Genomic DNA, 24,120 nt, shown 5'->3' with positions numbered 1-24,120 from the left:
TTGAAAAGGAGACTACGAAAGTTGGAAGGATGCTAGGGTGAGTAGGAAGAGGTGTGGCTAGTAGGAAAAAGGAGGTATTGATGCCCCTTTATAAGACTCTGGAGAGACCTCATTTAGAATATTGTGTACAATTCTGGAGACTGCTTCTTCAAAAAGATAAAAAAAGGATGGAGTCGTTCCAGAGGAAGGCTACTAAAATGGTGTGTAGTCTTTGTTATAAGGCGTATGGGGACAGATTTAAAGATCTCAATATGTATATTTTAAAGGAAAGGTGAGAGAGGGGAGATATAATAGATGTTTAAATACCTATGTGGCATAAATGTGCATGAGTCGAGTTTCTTTCAATTGAAAGGAAGCACTGGAATGAGAGGGCATAGGATGAAGTTAAGAGGCTCTGAGTAATCTAAGGAAATACTTTTTTACAGAAAAGGTGGTAGATACGTGGAACAGTCTCCCTGAAGAAGTGCTGGAGATAGAGACTGTGTCTGAATTCAAGAAGGTGTGGGACAGGCACATGGGATCTCTTAAGAGAGAGAGATAATGGTTACTGCAGATGGGCAGACTAGATGGGCCATTTGGCCTTTATCTGCCATCAAGTTTCCATGTGTCTAATTCTATTCTATTTACTTTAGTTTTACCATTGTTACAATGATCCATACATGGCATTAAAAAACTTTAAATAAATAACTCTCAAATTTAATTTTTTGTTGGTTTTGCAATTTTATAATTTCAATTATAATGTGCTGTGAAAAAACAGTTGCTCTGTTTAGTGTGTGCGAAAAACATTTGTTCTGTTTAGTGTGCCAGAGCAAAAAACGTTTGAGACACCAATTTAGTCACTAGATTACAGAGAGAAGAGTTGTGTTTTCAGCAATTTCCTGAAGTGATAATAGGAAGGAACTTCTCTTAGACTTAGTGGGAGATGATTCCATGTTTTGGGACCTTGAAATGCAAAGTTGTCTCGAATAAATTTTTTCTGTGAACTTTTAGAGGTTCTAGAAAGGTTAACTTGTTCCGTTGCATAGCTCTGGAAATTTGGAATGAACTGTTTGTTGACTGTTATATCTGGGATGAGTCCTGATGAAAGTTTATTTTTTTTAATGAGTTCTTTCTTGACATGTTATTGAGAAAGGCATGGGGAAGCCACTGCTTGCCCTCGATCGGTAGAATGGTTTTGGCCAGGTACTAGTAACCTGGATTGGCCACCTTGAGAACGGGCTACTGGGCTTGATGGACTATTGGTCTGACCCAATAAGGCTATTCTTATGTTCTTATGTTTACTTTTGCTAGTACATCCTCTAAAATCACAGTATAACATTAATTAAAACATTAGAAATAAACAGAAAGCAAATATTTAAAAGCAAACATATTTAAAACACAATCATCAAATTCTCTTTTTTTCCCCCCCAGAATAACAATTTAGGATAAAGAAACATGTATAGAAATAGCATTTATTGATTAAGCATATTTTGCCCTTCTCCAACCCTGTACTCACCAGAATTAATATGTTATTTTACTGTTAGGATATACAGTGGGTGAGGTTACCATATGTCTGGGTTTTCCCGTACATGTCTTCTTTTCTGGCGTTCCATCAGGCGTCCGGGTGGCTTTATGTCTGGATTTCTGCCGCAGGCATTAAAATGCTGAGGAACTGAGAAGAGAAGTGGAGATGGTATGAGAGAGAAGAAAGTATATGGTGTGCATAAGTTAGGTAGGGGAGAGGGACTTGAGGACTGGCTATGAGGGGGAGATTGTGGGTTGTATAGATGTGCCAGAGTGGACTGGAAGACATAGTGTAAGTGTGGTGTGGATGGAGTTGGGGAGGAAGAGAGACTGGTGGGCCTTGCAGTGCTTCTCTTAGCATTTCTTTTAGCCACAAGTTCTCCCTGTGTGGCATCACCTGCCATACGCTTCTTTTAAAGTCAGCCTGACCAATTGTGTTCACAACCCACTCTTCTTTAATTTCCTTTATACGGACTTTATTTATTGAAATTTATTATTATAGTTCACTGTTTTTACTTTAACTTTCTGATATATATATATTTTTTTTGCCTCAACTTTTCCCTGCAGTGATATTGTCATAGAACTCCCGTGGTGAATAGGAAGTCCTCAGTCACAAGGGTTTCATGGTTTGTTCCTCATTTATGGTTACTACCGTGTTTCCCTGAAAATAAGACAGTGTCATATTAATTTTGGATTAAAAAAATGCATTAGGTCTTATTTTCAGGGATGTCTTATTTTTTTCATGTACAACATCATCTCTCCCTTCCTTTCCTCCACCCCAATTCTTACTCTTTCCTTTCTCCCCTCTCCCATGTGCAGCATCTTTCCTCCCCTCTCACCCATCCCCTTGTTTAGCATCTTTCTATCCCTCCTTCCCACCCCCTGTGCAGCAGAACCCCACCGACTGACATACCATACCTCTGAGGCCTCCAAAAACAGCAGCAGCAAAGGAAAGGCCCTGTTTGGTGCGCTGCTGCTGCTGCTGTTTTTCGAGGCCTCGGCGGTATGGTATGTCAGTCTCATGGTGGGAGGGTCGGTGGGATTCTGCTGCACATGGGGATGGGAGAGAGATAGAAAGATGCTGCACAAGGGAATGGGTGAGAGGGAGGAAAGATGCTGCACATAGGGAGGGAGAAAGTGCTGCTGCCAGCGCTGCTATAAGAGGCCTCAGAGTGGAGGTATGTTAGATCTCACCAGGGTGGGGGTTGCTGAATTGACGAGTCTGGCGAATCGGGCAGCACTAGTGTCAGGGTTGGAGTTGGGGAGTGTCGGGGACATATGGGGGGTGGGGGGCCTTCAGGGGTCAATCTTTACTAGGGCTTATTTTGGGGTTAGGGCTTATATTAGGAGCATCTTTAAAAATCATGATAGGTCTTATTTTCGGGATAGGTCTTATTTTCAGGAAAACAGGGTATATGGCTTCAGAAAAAGGAGGACGGATTGAAACATGCGGGTTTTAACTTCCATTGAAAGAAATTGAAGTAAAACTTGGATATCTCAATCCATCCTCCTTTTTCTGGAGCTATATGGTAACCCTACTCTCTTTGTCTCCTGTTTCCCTTGTAACCAAAAACATAACATTTTTTAAAAGCAAAATCAGCTAATAAAATAAAGCCTTTGCTATAATTTTACTGATCACTACTTGTGGCTTAGGGTTCTGTACTAACTAAAAATTGTGTTCCCCACCCCCCCAATTTTTCTTCTTGCTTTTCTCTAATGTAACATCATAACACATATACTGTAGTTTGTTCTGAGCCATTGAAGTTCATTAGGTAGATGTTAATAGCAGCTTTGTTTTTATTCTCTTCCCTTCTTCTAGAACATGGAAGCAAGTCAGATGCCAGGCACAAGAGAGTCGGTGAGTGCTTTATTTTTCCATGCTTTCAGAACATTTGGAAAAATTACTAAAATCTAGGTCCTTATCTAAATTATGGAATATGTATCAAATAGTTGTGGCTAAGGAGCCCACAGTATATGCAAAATTACAGGGAGGAGATGACTGGTAAGGTGTTATTTAAATTGCAATTTTCTAGAAATTGCATGCTTTGCAACATTAAACAAACCCTTGAGTGCAATTTAAAAAGGGGCATGCTCATTTCACACTTTCTGTGATGTTGCCAGCCTTCCTTTGTTTTCTTGCATCACTCCGAAATGTTTAGTTGCAATACCTATTGATTAGTAGGCTTGCTCAAAATCAAGATTTCTTGACACTTTTCTTTAATTCTAAAAGATAATAGTGAAATGTTTTTCTTCTGTTATTGTATTTGCATAGTAAATCCATAGTAAAAGTGTTAAATATATTCAGAATGTTTACATGGTTATGTCAAATTAATTTTGAAAATTTCAGACCCTAAAGGTGAATATTTAAGTATGCTAATATAACATTGAAGCTTTGAAAATGAAGCCAATTAACAGCTTTGAGGTGCATAATCAAAATGCAGTGGTTAGAGTGGCTTATAGGCTTGGGTCCTCCTTTCTGTGGTTTACTAGCCCACCCCCAAGACTACTTAAGCCACCTCTGTACAGATCTACTAGGCTTTCCTATGCCAGGTGCTGATTTTCTGGAGGCAGGTATGCATTTTTTTATTCCATTTTTTAATGCGGTGTGGGGGGGGGGGGGTCTGTGATCACTAGGGGAGTGTGTGGAGTTCTATACTTTTTCACTGCAGTGGTTATCTGGTCATTTTGGATACCTTCTGGGCACTTAGACGTGTTTTTAGATCGCCTGTCACTACGTATAAGTTCCGTCTAGGCCAGGGGTGCTCAAATGGTCAATTGCAATCGACCAGTAGATCGCAAAGGCAATGCGAGTCAGTCGTGTTGCCTTTGCGATCTTGTTCTTCCTGCCTCCCCGAGCCAGGCCAGGCGCATACAAGCGCCAGACCCACAAGCCTTCACCTTGGCTGACCCTGAACTTCCTCTCCGACATCAGAATTGACGTCGGAGGTGAAGGTTGTAAGTCCGGCGCTTGTACGTGCTAGGCCTGGCTCGGGGAAGCAGGGAGAAATCGGCGTAATGGCTTGGGGTAGGCAGGGTGAGAAAGAAAGACAGAACTAAAGAGGGGAGCAGGGGAAGAGAGAAAGAAAGACAGGCAGGCAGGGGGAGAGAAAAACACGTGGGCTCTATTACTAACTGCTGGAACAGTTTTCCTTGTAGAGAATTCAGGATCACCCTACTTCTAGAAGACCACGCAATAGGGATATCCCAATCAACATCCAACATGTTAAAATCACTTACTAGTAAAACTTCCTATTTTTTAAAGATATATCCTGAATGTCTACTATTAAATCTCTGTCCACTTCTTCCATCTGTGAAGGAGGCCTGAATATCATACCAATGCAAATATAGTCACTATTCCATCTTTCCAAATTGATCCATAGTGCCTCTTCCTTGCACTGCAGATCCAGTAATTGCGTGGCTTTAATATGGTCTTTAACATATATCGCTGCTCCCCCCTCCTTTTCTTCCTACCCTGTGTCTCCTGAACAGATTGTAGCCTGGTATAACTGTATCCCACTGTATCCCAGTCATGGTTCTCTGTGAACTACGTTTCCGTTATCACCACTATATCCAACATATCTTCTTCCATCTCAGCTTCGAGATCCAGAATCTTGTTTCCCATACTTCGAGCATTAGTATATATTGCTTTCCAGACATTGCCCCCTTTTCCCATCTGTATAGAGATATTCAGTGATTTACTTACCTGAGGGCTTATACTCACCTGGGGGCTTTGATCACCCTGCCCGCTTAGATCACCCTGCCCCATCACTTCTAGTTTAAAGCCCTCTTCAGTAGATTAGCCAGCCTGCTGCCATAGACACTTCTTCCCTTCTTTGATAGATGCGTACCATCCCTGCTCAGTAATAAACTATGAGCGATGTTTACTCTAAGGCTAAACTCAATCTTGTTCTTTGGTCACTCTGGCAGCTGCTCTAAAATCTGCCATTTCCAGGTCATTGTATTGTTTTTTAAACAGTCTGCCTTTATTATTAACAGCTTAGCTGTTTCCCCTCACCTCATTAAGCAGCTGTCATGCAGGCTGCCAGCCAATCTGTATAAATAACCACCTACACTAGATGTTACAGCAGGCATACTTCTTGAGTGTGTTCTTAGAAAGAGAATGGGAATTGGAACCCTACTTGGTTAAAATGGATCCTGAAAGCAAAACATTTTATAAACATGTGCCAGAGTTTTCTGTCAGTGATACTGACATCTTTGGATAATTCTTAAATGGATTCAATAAAATGGTATCATATCTCTGTGAGTATATATTTCTATATAAGGCTTTTCCAAGCTACGACCTTGGGATCAGAACACGGCCCTCCATATGCTTTTTTATAACCCTTGACACCATTGGAAGCTTGGTTAATTCATGTGGTGCTTATAGCAAGATTCATAGGAGCCAACTTTTGAAAATGATTGGGGGTGCTGAACTCAAAACTCACAACAAATTTCCTCTCAACCAGGAACGAAAACCAAAATACATCTGGTAATGAATTACCAGCCTACATTTAAATGTCAAGAGTAGGGCAGGTAATGTAGACAAATCAAAACTAGAGTCCTGCCACACTTTCTTTCCCCTGGCAGCATGTCGGCATCATACTTTTTATCTCCCCTCTCCCCCCACCCACCATGCAGACCATCTACAGCACTTTTCTCTAACCAGTTCATCAGCCCATTATCTACACCATACTTTACTTCAAATTTTCACTTCCCCTCATTTCTGACGGCTCTGCTGGCTGACTTTTTCAGTGATTAGAGTCAAGAGTGGTACTGGAGGATTGGAGAAGGGCAGATGTCATCCCTCTCCACAAAAGTGGAAGTAAGGAAGAGGAATGGAACTGCAGGCTGGAAAGTCTGACTTCTTTTGTAAGTAAATTAATGGAAATGCTTTTAAAACAGAGGATAGTACAGTTTTTGGAATCCTGTAGATTACAGGACCTGAGGCAACATGGCCAGTTTTGTCAGGCAAATCTGATCAATATCTTTGACTGGGTAACCAGAGAATTGGATAGAGGGAGAGCGCTAGATGTGGTGTATTTAGATTTTAATAAAGCCTTTGATAGTGTTCCACACAGGTGTCTAATAAATAAACTGAGTGCCCTCAGTATGGGCCCCAAATTGAAGGACTGGGGCAGGAACTGGTTACGTGGAAGGCAACGCAGGAAATCTCTCTGAGAAAAGGGATGTTACCAGTGGTGTGCCTCAAGGTTTGGTTCTTGGACCTTTTAACATATTTGTAAGTGATATTGCTGAAAGGCTGTCAGGTAAGATTTACCTATTAGCAGTTGATACAAAAATGGAGTAGACACCCCTGATGGTGTGGAAAACTTGAGGAAGGACCTAGCGAAGCTTGAAGAATGGTCTGTAACTTGGCAGCTAAGATTTAATGCTAAGAAATGCAAGGTCATGCATTTAGGCTGCAGAAACCTGAGGGAATGGTACAGTTTAGGGGTGAAAAATTTTTGTGAACAAAAGAGGAGCAGGGCTTGGGTATGATAGTATGGGATGATCTTAAGGTGGCCAAACAGGTTAAAAGATGATAGTAAAAGCTAGAAGGATGTTAGGGTGCATAGGAAGAGGTATGGCCAGAGACTGGGCAAAGTCTTTGGGGGGGGGGGGACATGAGAGAGAACATGTAGACTGGATGAAAGTTACAGGTAATAGATAGAGAGAGAGAGAGACTCCCTGAGAGGAGATGACACATTGTTGTATTTTGCCACTATTTGATGAAGCATATGGAAAAATACAAAGGTGTGTGTTTTGGCCCTCCAAATGTTACAAAATATAAAATGCAACCACTGATAGAAAAAGTTTTGCAAGCCTGATCTATATAATGTGACATATGACTCGTTGAACAAAGTGGGGTATGCCCCTTATATAGAACGGACACATTTTGATCACTGAATTGAAAATAAAATAATTTTCCTACCTTTTTGTCTGGTGATTTCATTAGTCTCTGGTTGCACTTCCTTCTTCTGTAAATCCAATATTTTTCTTTCTGCCTTTCTTTCTTTCTGCCCCTCCCTTTATCTCTCTGTCTTTCTTTCTTTCTCTCTCCCCCTGCCCACCTCTTTATTTCTGTCTTTCTCTCTCCCTCCTGCCTGCCTGTCTTTCTCTCTCCTCCTACCCCCTCTTTATTTCTCTTTCTTCCTCTTTCCACCTGCCTGCCTGTCTTTCTTTCCCTCTCCCCCTGCCCCCCCCAAAGCCATCCCGCAGATTTCTCCACTTCTCCGATTCTTTCTCTCTCCTTGCCCCCACCAAGCCACCACACCGATTTATCTCTGCTACCCTGAGCCAGGCCTTGCGCGTAGAAGCACCGGGCCCACAAGCCTTCAATTCTGACATAATAGAGGAAGTTCCAGGCCAGCCAGGCAGTGATTGGCTGGTCCATAACTTCCTCTCCAATGTCAGAATTGACATTGGAGGTGAAAGCTTGTAGATTCGGCACTTGTATGCGCCTGGCCTGGCTCGGGAGGCAGGAAGAACAAGATCGCAAAGGCAATGCGATCGACATGCGTTGCCTTTGCGATATACTGGTCGATCACGATTGACCATTTGGGCACCCCTGGTCTAGTTGGTCCAATAAAAAGGTATCACTTGGATTCTTTTTGTTTTGTTTTATTTATTTTTATTTCTCTATTTATTTATTTCAGGCATTTAAATAGAAACATAGAAACATAGGAAATGACGGCAGAAAAGGGCCATAGCCCATCAAGTCTGCTCACTCTAAGGACCCACCCCCTTGATTATACTGACCCACCCGCCTGCCTTTACACCCTTAGAGATAACACGTGAATATCCCATTTATTTTTTAAATCTGGCACGCTGTTGGCCTCAATCACCTGCAGTGGGAGTTCGTTCCAATGATCGACCACCTTTTCGGTGAAGAAATACTTTCTGGAATCACCATGAAATTTCCCTCCCCTGATTTTCAGCGGATGCCCTCTGGTAGACGAGGGTTTTATATGACGTAATATATCTTCTTCCACCTCGATACGGCCCGTGATATAGTTAAACGTCTCAATCATGTCTCCTCTCTCTCTCTCCGTTCCTCAAGTGAGTACAGCTGCAATTTATTCAGCCTTTCTTCATACGGGCGATCCTTGAGCCCCGAGACCATCCTGGTGGCCATTCGCTGAACCGACTCAATTCTCAGCACATCTTTCCGGTAATGAGGTCTCCAGAATTGAACACAATATTCCAAATGAGGTCTCACCATGGATCTGTACAGCAGCATTATGACTTCTGGCATCCTGCTGACAAAACCTCTACGGATACAACCCATCATTTGCCTTGCATTGGAGGAAGCCTTTTCCACTTGATTGGCAGTTTTCATGTCATCACTAATGATTACTCCTAAATCACGTTCTGCCGTGGTCCTAGCTAAGGTCTCACCATTTAGTGTGTAAGTTCTGCACAGATTTCTTGTACCCAGGTGCATTACTTTACATTTTTTAGCATTGAAGCTGAGCTGCCAAGTCGATGACCATTGTTCCAATAGTAGTAGGTCCTGCGCCATACTGTCAGGCAAAGTGCTTTTACCTACTATGTTGCACAGTTTGGTGTCGTCGGCGAACAATGATATTTTTCCTCTAAGCCCTTGGGTCATATCACTTATGAATATGTTGAATAGGATCGGGCCCAAGACCGAGCCTTGTGGCACTCCACTGGTCACATCCGACGTTTTGGAGGGGGTACCATTTACCACCACCCTCTGAAGTCTACCGCTCAGCCAATCCTTAACCCATGCAGTTAGTGTTTTCCCTAATCCCAGCGATTTCAGCTTGTTCAATAACTTGCGGTGTGGGACGCTATCAAAAGCTTTGCTGAAGTCCAAATACACTACGTCCAAGGACTCCCCGGCATCCAGTTGTTTTGTTATCCAGTCAAAGAAGCTAATCAGATTTGATTGGCATGACCTGCCCTTGGTAAATCCGTGTTTGTGGGAATCACGTAGATTTTCCTCGTCCAGGATTGTGTCAAGCTTTTGTTTGATCAGTGTTTCCATGAGTTTGCTCACTATGGATGTGAGATTAACCGGTCTGTAATTTGCCGTCTCTGTCCTGCAGCCCTTTTTGTGGAGTGGAATAACTTTAGCTGTTTTCCAGTCTAAGGGGACTCTTCCCCGTGCTTAGGGAAAGATTGAAGAGCACGGATAATGGTTCCGCCAGGACTTCACTCAACTCTCTGAGCACCCTGGGGTGTAGGTTGTCTGGTCCCATGGCTTTGTTTACTTTGAGTCTTGAAAGTTCGCAGTAGACGCTACTGGGCGTAAACTCAAAATCTTGAAACGGGTCTTTCTGGCTTTCCCTTGTCCATAACTGTGGACCGGATCCCGGCGCCTCACAGGTGAAGACTGAGCAGAAGTATTCATTTAGTAGTTCGGCCTTAGTGGAATCCGATTCTGCATAATTCCCGTCCGATTGCCTAAGGCATTCTATCCCATCTTTGTTTCTTTTCCTGTCATTAATATACCTAAAGAAGGATTTATCTCCTTTCTAGATTCTCCTCTATTCTGAGCTTGGCCTCTCTGACTGCCTTTTTGACAGCTTTAAACCTGTCCAGATAGTCTTCTTTTGCCTCCCGCTTTCCTAAATGTTTGTAGGCAATAAATGCTTTTTTCTTCTCTTTAACGAGGTCCGAAATATCAGTACTGAACCACTGGGGTCTTTTGTTTCTCTGACTTTTGCTAACTGTTTTTATATAGCGATTAGTTGCTTCGTGCAGGGTGGATTTCAGAGTTGACCACATAGTCTCCACATTGTCAGTTTGTGCTTGGTTTTGCAGCTCCTGATCGACAAAATCTCCCCTGCATTTGAAGTATGTGCCTCTAAAGTTGAGGACCTTCGTCGCTGTGTTTGATCTAGAGAAACCTTTCTTGAGGTTAAGCCATACCATGTTATGGTCGCTGGAGGCCAGCGTATAGCCTACCGAAACTTCTGAGACGCTGTCTCCGTTGGTGAGTACCAGGTCCAGTATCGCCTGGTCTCTAGTGGGCTCCAATACCATTTGTATGAGACATGCACCCTTTATGGAGGTTAATATTCTTCTGCTGCCACAGGTAGTCGCAGAGAGTGTGTTCCAATCTGCATCGGGCATGTTGAAGTCCCCTAGCAGTACTGTGTCCCCACGCAAAGTGATGTTCTCTATATCTTCGATCAATTCTATATCTTTGTCTTCCTGTTGTCTTGGAGGTCTATATACCATACTAAGGTACAGGCATTTTTCGTTCCCTCTGGCCAGGTTCACCCAGAGGGATTCCCCGGTGTATCTAACATCCATGATTCTGGTAGTTTTGATGTTTTCTTTAGTGTATAGTGCTACCCCTCCTCCTAACTTGGCCTCCGTGTCACGACGAAGTAGGTTGTAGCCCGATATAACCATATCCCACCCATGCAAGTCCGTGAACCAGGTCTCAGATATTGCCACCACGTCTAGGTCTGCGTTCATTATTTCAGTCTCCAATTCCAGAATTTTATTGCCCAAACTGTGCGCATTAACATACATAGCCCTCCATACCTTATGTTTGTTAAGTCTCTGCGAAGAGATTCCCTTCTGATTTAGTGTGACTCCTAAATTATCGTGTATAGTATAGGTACTTACCTTGGACTCAGAAGTGTGGTTGTGACTCGCCTCCTCAGGATAGTTTCTTACTGCTCTGGAATGTGAGTGGGTACCCTCCCCCAACTTACCTAGTTTAAAGCCCTACAAAGTAGGCGGGCTTGTTGATGTCCGAATACGTTCTTACCTCTCCTGGTCAGGTGGAGTCCGTCTGGTCCCTGTAGTCCTTGGAGCGCCTCTCCATGGTCTAGGAATCCAAAATTCATCTCTTTGCACCATTCGCGAAGCCACTTGTTAGTCCTTTGGATACGCTCTTCCCTGGCTTTGCCTTTGCCTCTTACTGGGAGGATCGATGAGAAGACCACCTGTGCTCCTATCTGCTTCAGCTTCTTACCCAGGGCTTCGAAGTCTTTGGGTATGTCCTCCGAGGTGCTCCTGGCTGTGTCGTTCGTACCTACAGGGATGAGAAGCATGGGGAAATGGTCCTGGGGCTTTAGAAGTTTATCTAGACAGGTGGTGACATCCCGTATCCTGGCTCCAGGGAGACAGCATACCTCCCTTGAATGCATATCTGGTCTGCAAATTGGTCCCTCGGTGCCCCTCAGCATGGAGACCCAATGACCACCTCCTTTGCACTCTTTCCTGGGGGGCCGATCAGTGAGCCCCTGAATTGAAGCTATGTGCTGGGTTTCTTCCTGAGCCTCTTCCGGTACCTCCTTGGTGGTTCCCTCTTGTAAGATCTGGAATCTGTTCCTCAGGGTGAGTTGTGGGGTCAATGTAGAACTACCCTGTTTGTGAGAAAAAGAAGAAGAAGAGACTGAGAAAGGGGGGGGGGGGGTTTCTGTGCTTGCCCATGGAGGAGGTTACCAGCTGCCAGGAACCAGCATCTCCAATCATTTCCTGTACCCCAATCGTTGAATTCAAAGCTGGAGGTTTGGGTGTCTCGAGGATGGATTTGTCATGGGTCTGCTCTGTGATATGGGACAGCTCCTGGATGGCACCATCGATAAAGGCCTCGTCCTCCCTGATGCTCCTCAAGCACTTCACCTCCTCCCTGAGGCTCCACAGTTCCTGCAAGATGTCCCCATCTAACTGTCCTATCTCCTCTGTCTGCGTAGAGGCTGTAGTGTACCGTAGGGGGGTGGCCTATCAAGGTTATTTAAACAGTTTACAATCAGTACTCAAGCATTTTACCTCTCTGTCAGTGGAGGATTGAGTGACTTGCCCAGGGTCATAAGGAGCAGCACGGGGTTTAAACCCATAACCTCAGGGTGCTGAGGCTGTAGCTCTTCTAACCACTAGGCCATTGCTTCCTCTACATATTTCTACATATTATTTTTGGGATTTTCGAACTAACAGAAACTTGATTACAAGTGATTCACAATACAGTCATAAAGTTTGATTTTTGGAGGGGAAAATGGGAGAATGGAACAAACTTTGTAAGTTCATTTACATTGGCTTTTCTTTTTCTAAGTTATAAAACTGCTTTGTTTAGTTTTTAAAATTCTTCTTGGGCTAGCTCCTCTTTATATGCCAAATCTGTTTGCATCTTCTGGAAAACTTTTGTTTCCTTTACCTGAAAGTGTCTACATTACAAGATTACTTTTGAGAATCTACACAACATTGAAATGAATGATCAAATAGTATTCAAACCATAGATAAAAATATCAGAAAGCATCTCAAAAATTTCAAAAACATGGCTAACAAGTACTGTCATGGTTTTGTTCTTCAATGTCAATTTTGAACTCTGAAGTTGCTGCATATATAGTATATCACAGATTTATTTTGTATTACTTGTTCTGCTTGTTGCTTTGCTTTTATATTCAGCCTATTTTTAAAATATAGACAGATCTATTTTCTGATTTGAAATCTGGCTAAACTGAATATAAGTTCCTAAATCAAACTAAATACTGAGTTTAGACATTCGAAAACAGATGTCTTTTAGTGACCCAGCAGGTTGGAATAGTTTGCTTCTAATCCTAAAAAAGTAAAAACATTGACATAGACAGGTTGTGACATTCTTACTTAGATAAATAATAAAACATTTGGCAATACTTAAGGCTTTGGTCCCGTGCTAGATGAAAATCATATGCGAAAACCTTTGTTCCTTTGAATACACTTGCTGCACAATTAGTCTTTTTTGTGTATGTGTTTTATAAAAACATTAAATTGAACACAGAAGCATCTTTTGAAGAGGGGATGGGTTTTACTATCAGATTTTATATGTGCTTAACGGAAAGTTTTTGTAAATCCTGCTAACAGCAATAGTTGAAAGCAGCTGCAACAGTACTTCACCAAATAACTGCCCTTTACATATCTGGATGGTTTATATTTCCGATATGCAAATATTTTCCTGTAGGGGATCGGGCATAAAATGTTAATACAAAGTATATTTTTCTGTAGATTCTTTAAAAACAAAACTGAATTTTGGGACTCGCTGTTTAACATCTGCTGTTGAAGAACAAAATAGTCTTTGCCAGATGTGACATATTAACTTAATGAAAATAATGAGCTTAAGTGTATTATCTGTAAATATGATTCATTAAAGCCTTGCTAACATATGGAGACCATTAAAATAGTTAACATTCAATAGAGTTGGTGAAGTATAATAATCTGCCCTATTCCATGAAATAAATTATTTCTCTTTCAAAAAAGAAAAAAATGTAGGCTAAAATGGAACTAGATTATTTCACTCTGTGCTCTTGGTGAAGTCAGGCCCTGTGCTTAAACCCAGGGAGAAAGAGGGAAGATGACGGCAGCTTATAGAAATATGGCAGATAAAGGCCAAATGGCCCATCCAGTCTATTCATCCACATCCACTATCATTTCCTCCTCTCTCTAACAGATCCCACATGCCTGTCCCATGCTTTCTTGAATTATATAGTAACCCCTGCTGGCTACAGGAGTCTAAAGAGGGAAAAATACATTTTTAAAAATTCATGTTTATTATTTTTCTCAAATAAAAGTATACTGCCTATTATTCAAAGTGATTTCAGTGGCCAGAAAAAGCTCCTGCCTATTTGAATTGCGCAAGGCCGCCCAGGAGCTGATATTCAGCAGCATTTAATGGGGGAAGTGCCACTGAATATCAACTCTTACGAGCAAAAAGGAAAATGGGCTGAGATGGTACAAGGTGTGGCATTGGGGAGGAGTCAGCAGTTATATGGTTGCCAGGATTATTTAGTACTAGCACCTGCATAGTTAAGCATGCAACCTTTGGAGAGCTGAAGGCTGGTTGAATATTAGCCAGAACCTGTATAATTAAAATTAAAAAAATCAAGAGGCTCTCAAATCCCCCCGTAACACTACCCCAATCCTCTCTTCTATCTTTTTACAATTCTCTTCCCACCCTCTCTCACATGCAGGATAGGCCCCCCAACAGCTCTATCTGCAATCCTTGGTGGTTCAATGGAGACAGAAGCAAAGTCCACTTACTCCTGCCTCTAGTCACTGCCTTTTCAAAATGATTGCCACAATCTCTCGTGACCTGGAATAAAACTTTTTTTTAGGTCTCATAGTCTTACTTTTTCTGACTTGTCAAGGTTAATGCAAAAGAGATGCCAGGTGTTCTTGGCTCTTAAGCTTAGAAAAATTGCTCTCGGAACGAATTAGAGTTTGTTCTGTAATACTAGAGTAAATCTTTTATGTTTTGTGACCCAAAACAGCTTCTGTAGGTTGTAATTTCAAGACAGTTGCTTAAGAATTTAGCAACTCAAAATTAGTTGTACCGATAGGTTGACTGATCTGTAACTCTTCTGCAGTCTAAGCTTAAGATAATTATTCCATTTTTCCTTTATTTGTAGGCTCCTTTCTAAATATTATGAACTAAGAATAATGGAAAATTGTGTTTATTTCTTTATAATGATTTTTTTGTAATTTCCTTATTCACTTTTGAAAGTTTGAGTGAATTAATGTTAAAAGCATAAATGTTTAAAAAAATTGACCACTGTCAGACAAATATCACCCCCATACAGTCTAGGAGGCATAGTTAAAAATCGTACTGGTGTAGAAATCTTACTGGTGTAGACTATTAATGTTCACATTTCTGTCCAATCATAGTGACCTCTTACCTGCCCAGGTGTGCTATCATATGAATCAGAACAATTGCCTTAATCCTTTCTGGAAGAGCTAAGAAATGCAATATCAGAATTATTACTGTCTATGATAACAGTGTTAAGGGGGGGGAAAAAATCTCTTAATAAAATAGCTTTACCTGCTTGATGTTTTGATTGTTGTATTTCTTTTCAGGGACATGCTAAGGTGAGAGGGGATTTTGAAGGGCACCTGGCATAATTACTGGCACTCTAATTACGCCAGGTGGTTCATAATAAGCAATTTATTTTTTACACTCGCACAAACACAGGTTGCTGTACAAAGTTCACCATAGAATAGCTAATGATATCAGTTTTATTCAATGTAAAGTGACTTAAGGGCCACTGAGGGTTAAACTGATTTGTCACATTTCTGTCTCCTACTTAACAAAGACCTTGGCTTTCTTTCCCACTATAAAGAAATTCAAACTTCTTTGCCTCCTCTTTATTCATTCAACGGAGCTCAAAACAGTTTACATGAATTTATTCAGGTACTCAAGCATTTTTCCATGTCTATCCTGACGAGCTCACAATCTATCTAATATACCTAGGACAATGGGGGGATTAAGTGACTTGGCCAAGGTCACAAGAAGCAGCATGGGTTTGAACCCACAACCTCAGGCTGTAGCTTTTCCAACTACCACTGAAATGCTTTCATGCTTCCCTTATATATACTGATTTTGCCAGCATTTGCTTATTTCTGATTTGAAGAAGTGGTTACCTTTGAAAGCTAATTATAAGCTATATATTAAGTTAGTCTAATAAATAAAATATTATTTTTTTCCTTTATCTTTTTATTTTATTTCTACATATTACCTTGATGGGCATAAGGAAATTTTATATCTGTTTTATTTTAAAAGAGAAACTTTTGAACAAAACTAGATATTTGGGTGGAGATAGTGCAGCAGCCCATCTCTTTAAGTAAAGATCTATCTTGATTTAGTAAGAAAATATTCTTTCAGTTTTTCTGTGCACTTTAGGTGTATTTGAAAAATGGAAAACTCATGTGTGTCCACAGTGTCGTTTATTCAGCATTGGCATGGTTTTGATTGATTCTGAATTTTAAGCAAAGATATACCTCTATATTTTCACATTCATTGAATTTTTATTAGAAATTACATACTTCAGTACCTTCATTCAGCAGAAGTCATTTCTGATGACCTTTATTTCTCTAAATTGTTCGCAAAGGAACCCTATAGATTATTGATAATTGTTTTGGACATGGATTGTGGAAAAGGAAATCGTAGGGGAGTGGAATCCTGTTGTGGTTTAATCATCACAATACATTTACTTACTTATGGAATATATTGCCTTATATCAAAGTTTGTGAAATAATAATCCTGTTTCATGTTTTGGATAATCATAAAAGTAACATTGTTAAGCTTTTTCTGTTAATTCAGCATTGAAATGAGGTTATTTCCATTGCTGAATTAGTGGGTTGTTTTTTTGGGTTTTTTTTTTTAAATAAAAATGCTGTTTAATAAACTATTGCAGTAACCTGTAATTTTATAAAATATTAAGCACCATCTTTTACCAGCACATCTGTGTACAAATTTATTCATATCTAAAATGAAATGTAGCTTTTTGGGGATCCTTTTCAGAGAAACATAAGAACATAACAATTGCCATCCTGGGTCAGACCAAAAGTCCATCAAGCCCAGTATCCTATTTCTGACAGTAGCTAATGTGAGTCACAAGTACCTGACAGGATCTCTACAAGTCATTAGATTCCGTGATACTCACACAAATAATAAGAGTTATCTTAACAGACTTTTTTTCTAGGAACTTGCCCAGACCTTATTGTGAACTATTATTATTCTAGCAGCCTAGGAGCATTGGGCCTCAAACCAGGCTCCTGCCTGTTTGAATCATTCAGGGCCCCGCCAAACAGCTGATATTCAGTGGCACTTAACCAGGCCGCTGGCAGAACAACCCCCCCCAACTTAAGCCCCACCTCAAAGAGGCTCTAGTTGTACCCCTCCTGGCTCCAGATCCCCCCCCCCCTACAAGGCTCAATCCCTTGCACAGATTCCAAAAAGTCTTTGGACGGACTGGATGGAAGAGGCAGCGAGAGTGGTCAGATGCTGGATGAAAGAGGGGAAAAGAAAGGATAGATGCTAGATGGTGTCATCAAGCCCCTGTGCCTGCTGGTGTTAGCCCAAAACAACCTGTTCCTGGGTTTAGGGCAGAAAAAAATAAAACCATTTTCTGATCACCTTAAACCTGTGCCACTACCCAGAACAGGAAAGAGAATAAATACCCCTTTGGACAGAAACAAAGGTAGCAACATTGAGCAGCCAGTGACCCATTTATGTTTACCCAGTCTCCTGGTATTAGGAAGGCTAACCTAAAATTTGAAGGAACTAATGAGCCTGGTGTCAGAGTTTCTGGGGTGCTGTTAATCAGGTTACACCCAGTAGCAAGCGGGGAACCGGTTTGAGACAACACACAACAGTAGGCAGTTTAGCATGGAACAACCTACACCTGTTCCTCGTGACCTCAGCACCAATAAAAGTAGCCATGAGTAGGTAAAAAGAAAGCAGCAGAATAGCAACAACAGACAGCCAAAATGGAAGGAAAAGGAGAAACCCATTCCAAGGGAAAGGAGCAAACCATTACTGCCTAAAAGACAGGCCAGACATTTTCCAAAGTTTATTGATAAAAGTTTGATATGCAGGAGGATTGTTTCTGATAATGAGGAATATGTTGAGCCAGAAGAATTTATGGAACTGGGTGAAGCTGACTTTGAGGAAACAGATTATCAGATGCAAACTGATTGTGAATAAAGGCAGGGCTTTGCTAAACTTTGAAAACTTACATCTGAATTCAGATATACCAAACTTAAATCTGAATTCAGGTATGCCAAAAGGTACCAAAGCTACTTATGGCAGAGAATTCCAGGACTGTGTTAGACTAGCTAACTGCCTCAAGAAAAGGAAACTATTTTTTCACAGTAGAGCTGTGAAAGTTTTGTTTTGGGAGTGCTGTGTCAGTTGGAATGACACAGCGAGACACTGAACTTTAAAAATACTGCTAAAGAGGGTCCTAATTGGGGAGGGACTACTACCAGTGGTCAATTGTGGGTGGTGGATTCCTCTAGCCCAGGGATGGGCAACGAGGGCCGGAATCCAGTCAGGTTTTCAGGATTTCCCCAATGTTTATGTTGCAAGATACTACTGTTAAGGAACTCGCCCGTTTGTTCACCGAAGTGATGGAGGAGAAACTGGCCAGGATCCAAACTGCCTTTGAGGAGATGAAGGTTTGGAGGCTCAAACTAACTGACTTCATTGACCAGAAGACCGCCTGGTCTATCATGAGGAATGAGCCAACCACTTGGAGGAGCAATTACACACTCTGGAAACTGGGCAGAAAATGCTAGAAGAATGTCTGGAAGATCAGTAAAATTGAGGGCGGCTTAATAATCTTAGATTCATTGGACTATTTTCTTAATTACACCATCAGAGAACAGATACTGATGTCTTACAGAAAACATGATGAACTACGGTTTGATGGTAACAAAAATTTTATTCTTTCAAGATTTTTCTGCTGTTGTGTCAGCGTGCCGTAGAACCATGGCACCCTTTTGTAATAAATTATATCATTGTGGTATTAATATTAACTCTGGCTCTAGCTAGATACAGGAGATTAGGTACAACAAAGTACTTTATATGGATTATCCTATAGAACTGGAACTCTATTAATAGTCTTCCTCCATCACCAATTGACAAATGCAGGGCTCTATCGAATACTGAGGGACCCTGATATTATTTTGCTGGATATGCATTTACCATCTAGCTCTTACACCATTATTTTATGCCATCAGTGCATATCTGCAATCCTAACGCTGTGCTTTTTCTTGGACTGCAAATGATTTTGATTCGTCCTCCTTGGAGCTCTGGAAAATGCCTTAATATCTGTTGGCATACTTGCCTTTTGAGCATTATAATGCTAGGGTCGCTGGCTCCTTCATACACAGGAAGACTTTGGATTACAGAATAATTCATCTTTCCGGATCTATGCTGGGCTGTTTTTGTCATGATAACTTTTCTTATTCTCGTTCAATATTGCTGTTATCATTGGACTCTGCAACTGCAAGGTTGGTCATGCCCTTACCACTTTTATTATTTTCTGCAAATAGTTCGAGTTCTGTGTTATAATCAATGAGGTTATATATGTTGTGCTCCGGAGCTGTCACTATGGGGTTTGGGTAGACTGTATTGTCTGGGTTCTGAGGTAGTTGAGCGGGGGGAAGGGATGCGAGTATGTGGGAATGGGGACTTAGAGCTAGATACATTAAACAGGGTTGGTAAGACCGCGTGGGTCTGTTGTGGTCCGATTTTTGGCCAATTCCAAAAGAGTTTTGATGCACAAACGAGTTTGCATGCAAATGATATGAGCGGATGTTCGTTGTAATCCCCATGTGATACCCATGTAGGGGCCTAATGCCCTGATTATCGCAGTCAAACAAATATTTCCTTTGTTACCTTATCTCCCTATATTTCATGCACGAGGGGAGCAGGAAGAAGATATAGCGAGGAGGATAGAGGAGAGCAAGAGATAAGGAGGAGGAGACAATTAAGAAGGAGAATGTGGGCGGGGAGAGGAAAGCCATGCAAGGAAAAGATGAAATATAGGGAGATAAGGTGGCAAAGGAAGTATTTGTTTGTAGTTATTAGGAGATGCAGATGCAGTTTAGTTTTTAGATTTTATGATGCAGTTAGGTATGTGCGTGGATTTAGCAACTTCCATACAAACAAAAAAGTCACAAGTTAGATTTTAGTTCTTTTACTGATTTTACTAATATGCAATTAATTGACTATTTATCATGGGAACCTATTATATGGATGGATTATTTTTGGCCAAATTTTTCTTGAAGATATCTAAGTCCAAAAATAAAAAAAAATAAGTACAGTGGTGCCTCACACAACGAACTTAATTGGTTCCAGGAGCAAGTTTGTTATGCGAAACGTTCGTTATGTGAAACGCGTTTTCCCATAAGAATACATGTAAAAAAAAATAATTCGTTCTGCAGCATAAAATATGCTAAGATGACATAAAAAAAGATAAATTTTTGGTTATTATTTTTATTTAGATACATCTAAAAACATAATTGTTTTTTAAAACAACACACATTTTTTAAATTTAAAGACAGACTAAGTAGAGTCTAATTTTACAGTGAGAGAGGGCAGAGTCTCAGCGGCAAAAACTGGGACTTAACTGTTCATTTTTTTTTTTTTTCTACCGTGTTTCCCCGATGATAAGGCAGGGCCATCAAATAAGACAGCCCCCCTTTTTAGAAAAAAATGTAAAATAAGGCACCCCCCCCGCAAATAAGCCACCCACCGATACCTGCGCTTACCCGAATCGGGTGGTACGGTGGGTGACTCCGTGTGGTCCCTGGCACCCCCGACACGATCGGGGCAAGAGGGAGCTCAAGCCCTCTTGCCCCCCCGACTCCCCGACACGATCGGGGCAAGAGGGAGCCCAAGCCCTCTTGCCCCCCGACTCCCCGACACGATCGGGGCAAGAGGGAGCCCAAGCCCTCTTGCCCCCCCCCGACTCCCCGACACGATCGGGGCAAGAGGGAGCCCAAGCCCTCTTGCCCCCCCCCCGACTCCCCGACACGATCGGGGCAAGAGGGAGCCCAAGCCCTCTTGCCCCCCGACTCCCCGACACGATCGGGGCAAGAGGGAGCCCAAGCCCTCTTGCCCCCCCCCGACTCCCCGACACGATCGGGGCAAGAGGGAGCCCAAGCCCTCTTGCCCCCCCGACTCCCCGACACGATCGGGGCAAGAGGGAGCCCAAGCCCTCTTGCCCCCCCGACTCCCCAACTCCCCGACAATATCGGGCCAGGAGGGAGCCCAAGTCCTCCTGGCCACGGCGACCCCCTAACCCCACCCTGCACTACATTACGGGCAGGAGGGATCCCAGGCCCTCCTGCCCTCGACGCAAACCCCCCCTCCCCCCAACGACCGCCCCCCCCAAGAACCTCCGACCGCCCCCCAGCCGACCCGCGACCCCCCTGGCCGACCCCCACGACACCCCCAACCCCCTTCCCCGTACCTTTCTGTAGTTGGCCGGACAGACGGGAGCCAAACCCGCCTGTCCGGCAGGCAGCCAACGACGGAATGAGGCCGGATTGGCCCATCCGTCCCAAAGCTCCGCCTACTGGTGGGGCCTAAGGCGCCTGGGCCAATCAGAATAGGCCCGGGAGCCTTAGGTCCCTCCTGGGGGCAGGGCCTGAGGCACATGGTCGGGTTGGGCCCATGTGCCTCAGGCCCCGCCCCCAGGAGGGACCTAAGGCTCCCGGGCCTATTCTGATTGGCCCAGGCGCCTTAGGCCCCACCAGTAGGCGGAGCTTTGGGACGGATGGGCCAATCCGGCCTCATTCCGTCGTTGGCTGCCTGCCGGACAGGCGGGTTTGGCTCCCGTCTGTCCGGCCAACTACAGAAAGGTACGGGGAAGGGGGTTGGGGGTGTCGTGGGGGTCGGCCAGGGGGGTCGCGGGTCGGCTGGGGGGCGGTCGGAGGTTCTTGGGGGGGGCGGTCGTTGGGGGGAGGGGGGGTTTGCGTCGAGGGCAGGAGGGCCTGGGATCCCTCCTGCCCGTAATGTAGTGCAGGGTGGGGTTAGGGGGTCGCCGTGGCCAGGAGGACTTGGGCTCCCTCCTGGCCCGATCGTGTCGGGGAGTCGGGGGGGCAAGAGGGCTTGGGCTCCCTCTTGCCCCGATCGTGTCGGGGAGTCGGGGGGGGGGCAAGAGGGCTTGAGCTCCCTCTTGCCCCGATCGTGTCGGGGAGTCGGGGGGGCAAGAGGGCTTGGGCTCCCTCTTGCCCCGATCGTGTCGGGGGGGCAAGAGGGCTTGAGCTCCCTCTTGCCCCGATCGTGTCGGGGAGTCGGGGGGGCAAGAGGGCTTGGGCTCCCTCTTGCCCCGATCGTGTCGGGGAGTCGGGGGGGGGGGGGCAAGAGGGAGCCAGGCGGAGAGAGGGCAGTTAAGCGCAGTGCCTGCGCGGAAGGATGCAGCTCGGGCGACTTCGTTGTGTGAAACGAAGTTCGTTGTACGAATCAAGACATAAAGTTCGTTGTGCGCAGCGTTCGCTGTGCGAGGCGTCCGTTATGCGAGGCACCACTGTACTGATAAAGATTGTTGAAAGATGGGCTAAAGTGGATGATAAGTTATTTTGGAAGGAAAGAAGTGCAGATTTAGAGAATGAAGAGAATGAAGTATCTTGCATTTAGATTAGTAGAATATTGGACATCACTTAGAAGTTGTTGTAGATGAGTTGGCTCCTTTAAGGAAATCTTATTGAAGAACAAAGTATAATCCTTGGTTTACATCTGAATTAGCCGAGTTGAAGAGAATGTAGGAAATTGGAAAGGGCTTGGAGAAAGACTAAAGATAAAGATCATTTTAATGGTTGGAGACATATGATTAAATCATATAAAATAATGATATTGAATTCTAGGAAGGAGTATTTGAACAAAAAATTCAGGAGGCTGATAATTCCTCTAAAATATTTTTTCAGAGTTTTTCTTCAAGATAATGAAGGGAATAGACTTAGTAGATAAAGACAGGTTGTTCACCCTCTCCAAGATAGAGAGAACGAGAGGGCACTCTATAAAGCTAAAAGGGGATAGATTCTGTACAAATGTAAGGAAGTTCTTCACCCAGAGAGTGGTAGAAAACTGGAACATTCTTCCGGAGGCTGTTATAGGGGAAAACACCCTCCATGGATTCAAGACAAAGTTAGACAAATTCCTGCTGAACCATAATATACGCAGGTAAGGCTAGTTGCAGGGCACTGGTCTTTGACCTAAGGGCTGCTGTGTGAGCAGACTGCTGGGCACGATGGACCACTAGTCTGACCCAGCAGCAGCAATTCTTATGTTTCCTATGTTCTTTGATATGCGCTGAAGTACGTAGCTCTTGAAATACCTATTATTCAGCCTAAAGTTGAAATTTTAGCAAACTACTTCCAAGATAAAATAAAATTACAGATGTGTTTCTATTATATTAGGACAAATTTAATTACTTATATAGAAAATGATTCTGGAAGTAAGTTGCTTGAGGTTTTAGGTGACCGATGCTGGGATACATTTGAATATGTGACAGATAAGCATATGGATTATTAAATTATTGAAAAGGTTAGCTAAAAAATATTGTGCACTCTACTCTTAGAACGAAAGAAGAAACTGCAGGGATGGTGTACAAGATGCCAAGTCTTTAATGAACAAACATAAATATAATCATAAACGTAATCATAAAACAGTTTGTATCCATAAAGGTTGGTGAATTTAGATCCGACATGGTCCATGTTTTGAAGAAACACTCCTTCCTCAGGGGTCCAAAAGTATATCATATGCAGGGAAACCTTATGGATAACAACTGGAAATAACGATGCGGTGAACATCTGGGCAAGCTCTGTGAGCTCCTACGTGGTGCAGGAACCAAAACAAAGTGTTTGTTGTTTGTTCTTTGAGTTGATATACCACTGCAGTTTTGTTGGATTTCTCGCTTGTGTTTGCACTCAACTCTTATTCATCGTATTTGCTGAGAATGATTCCACTAATTTTTCTGAATTGGTTAATACAATTTGTCAATATTACATTTGGTTTTCTATCCTAAAACTATTTCACATATTTTGTTCACTCCTATACCTTAGTCAATGAGGACAGATTTCTCTAAACCTGAAAATTATAGACCAATAATAAGTATACTCTGGATTGCTAAATTGCTCAAATCACTGGTTAAATCAATTGAATACATTTGTTACTCATGTTGGAGTATTATATTGCACTCACCATGGTTTTAGAGTTTTTCATAGTACTGAGACATTATTGTGAGAGATGATTTCAGCTGTGCGAGAGCACTTAAGCATAGCGCGACAGGCAGTAGTACTGCAGTTTGATATTTCCACCCTAGATTCTGATCTAGAATTAAATCATACGATGTGAATGCTTTCTAAAAA

The 24,120-nt window shown here is 42.7% G+C and overlaps 1 protein-coding gene across 4 annotated transcripts in view; it reads left to right on the top strand.

The window, feature by feature from the left end:
* The window catches only part of PARD3 (par-3 family cell polarity regulator), a 1,241,096-nt gene that overhangs the window by 661,482 nt on the left and 555,494 nt on the right, over positions 1 to 24,120 (top strand). For all 4 annotated transcript variants that reach the window (XM_033931514.1, XM_033931513.1, XM_033931516.1 and 1 more), the window contains exon 12: positions 3,323 to 3,361. In XM_033931514.1, coding sequence (XP_033787405.1) covers positions 3,323 to 3,361 — 39 coding nt within the window. The remainder of the gene's footprint in view (positions 1 to 3,322; positions 3,362 to 24,120) is intronic.

Source organism: Geotrypetes seraphini, chromosome 2 (genome assembly GCF_902459505.1).
Source record: "Geotrypetes seraphini chromosome 2, aGeoSer1.1, whole genome shotgun sequence".
Taxonomy (NCBI): Eukaryota; Metazoa; Chordata; class Amphibia; order Gymnophiona; family Dermophiidae; genus Geotrypetes; species Geotrypetes seraphini.
Note: the sequence above shows the minus strand (reverse complement) of the source record. Positions and strands in the feature narration are given on the sequence as shown.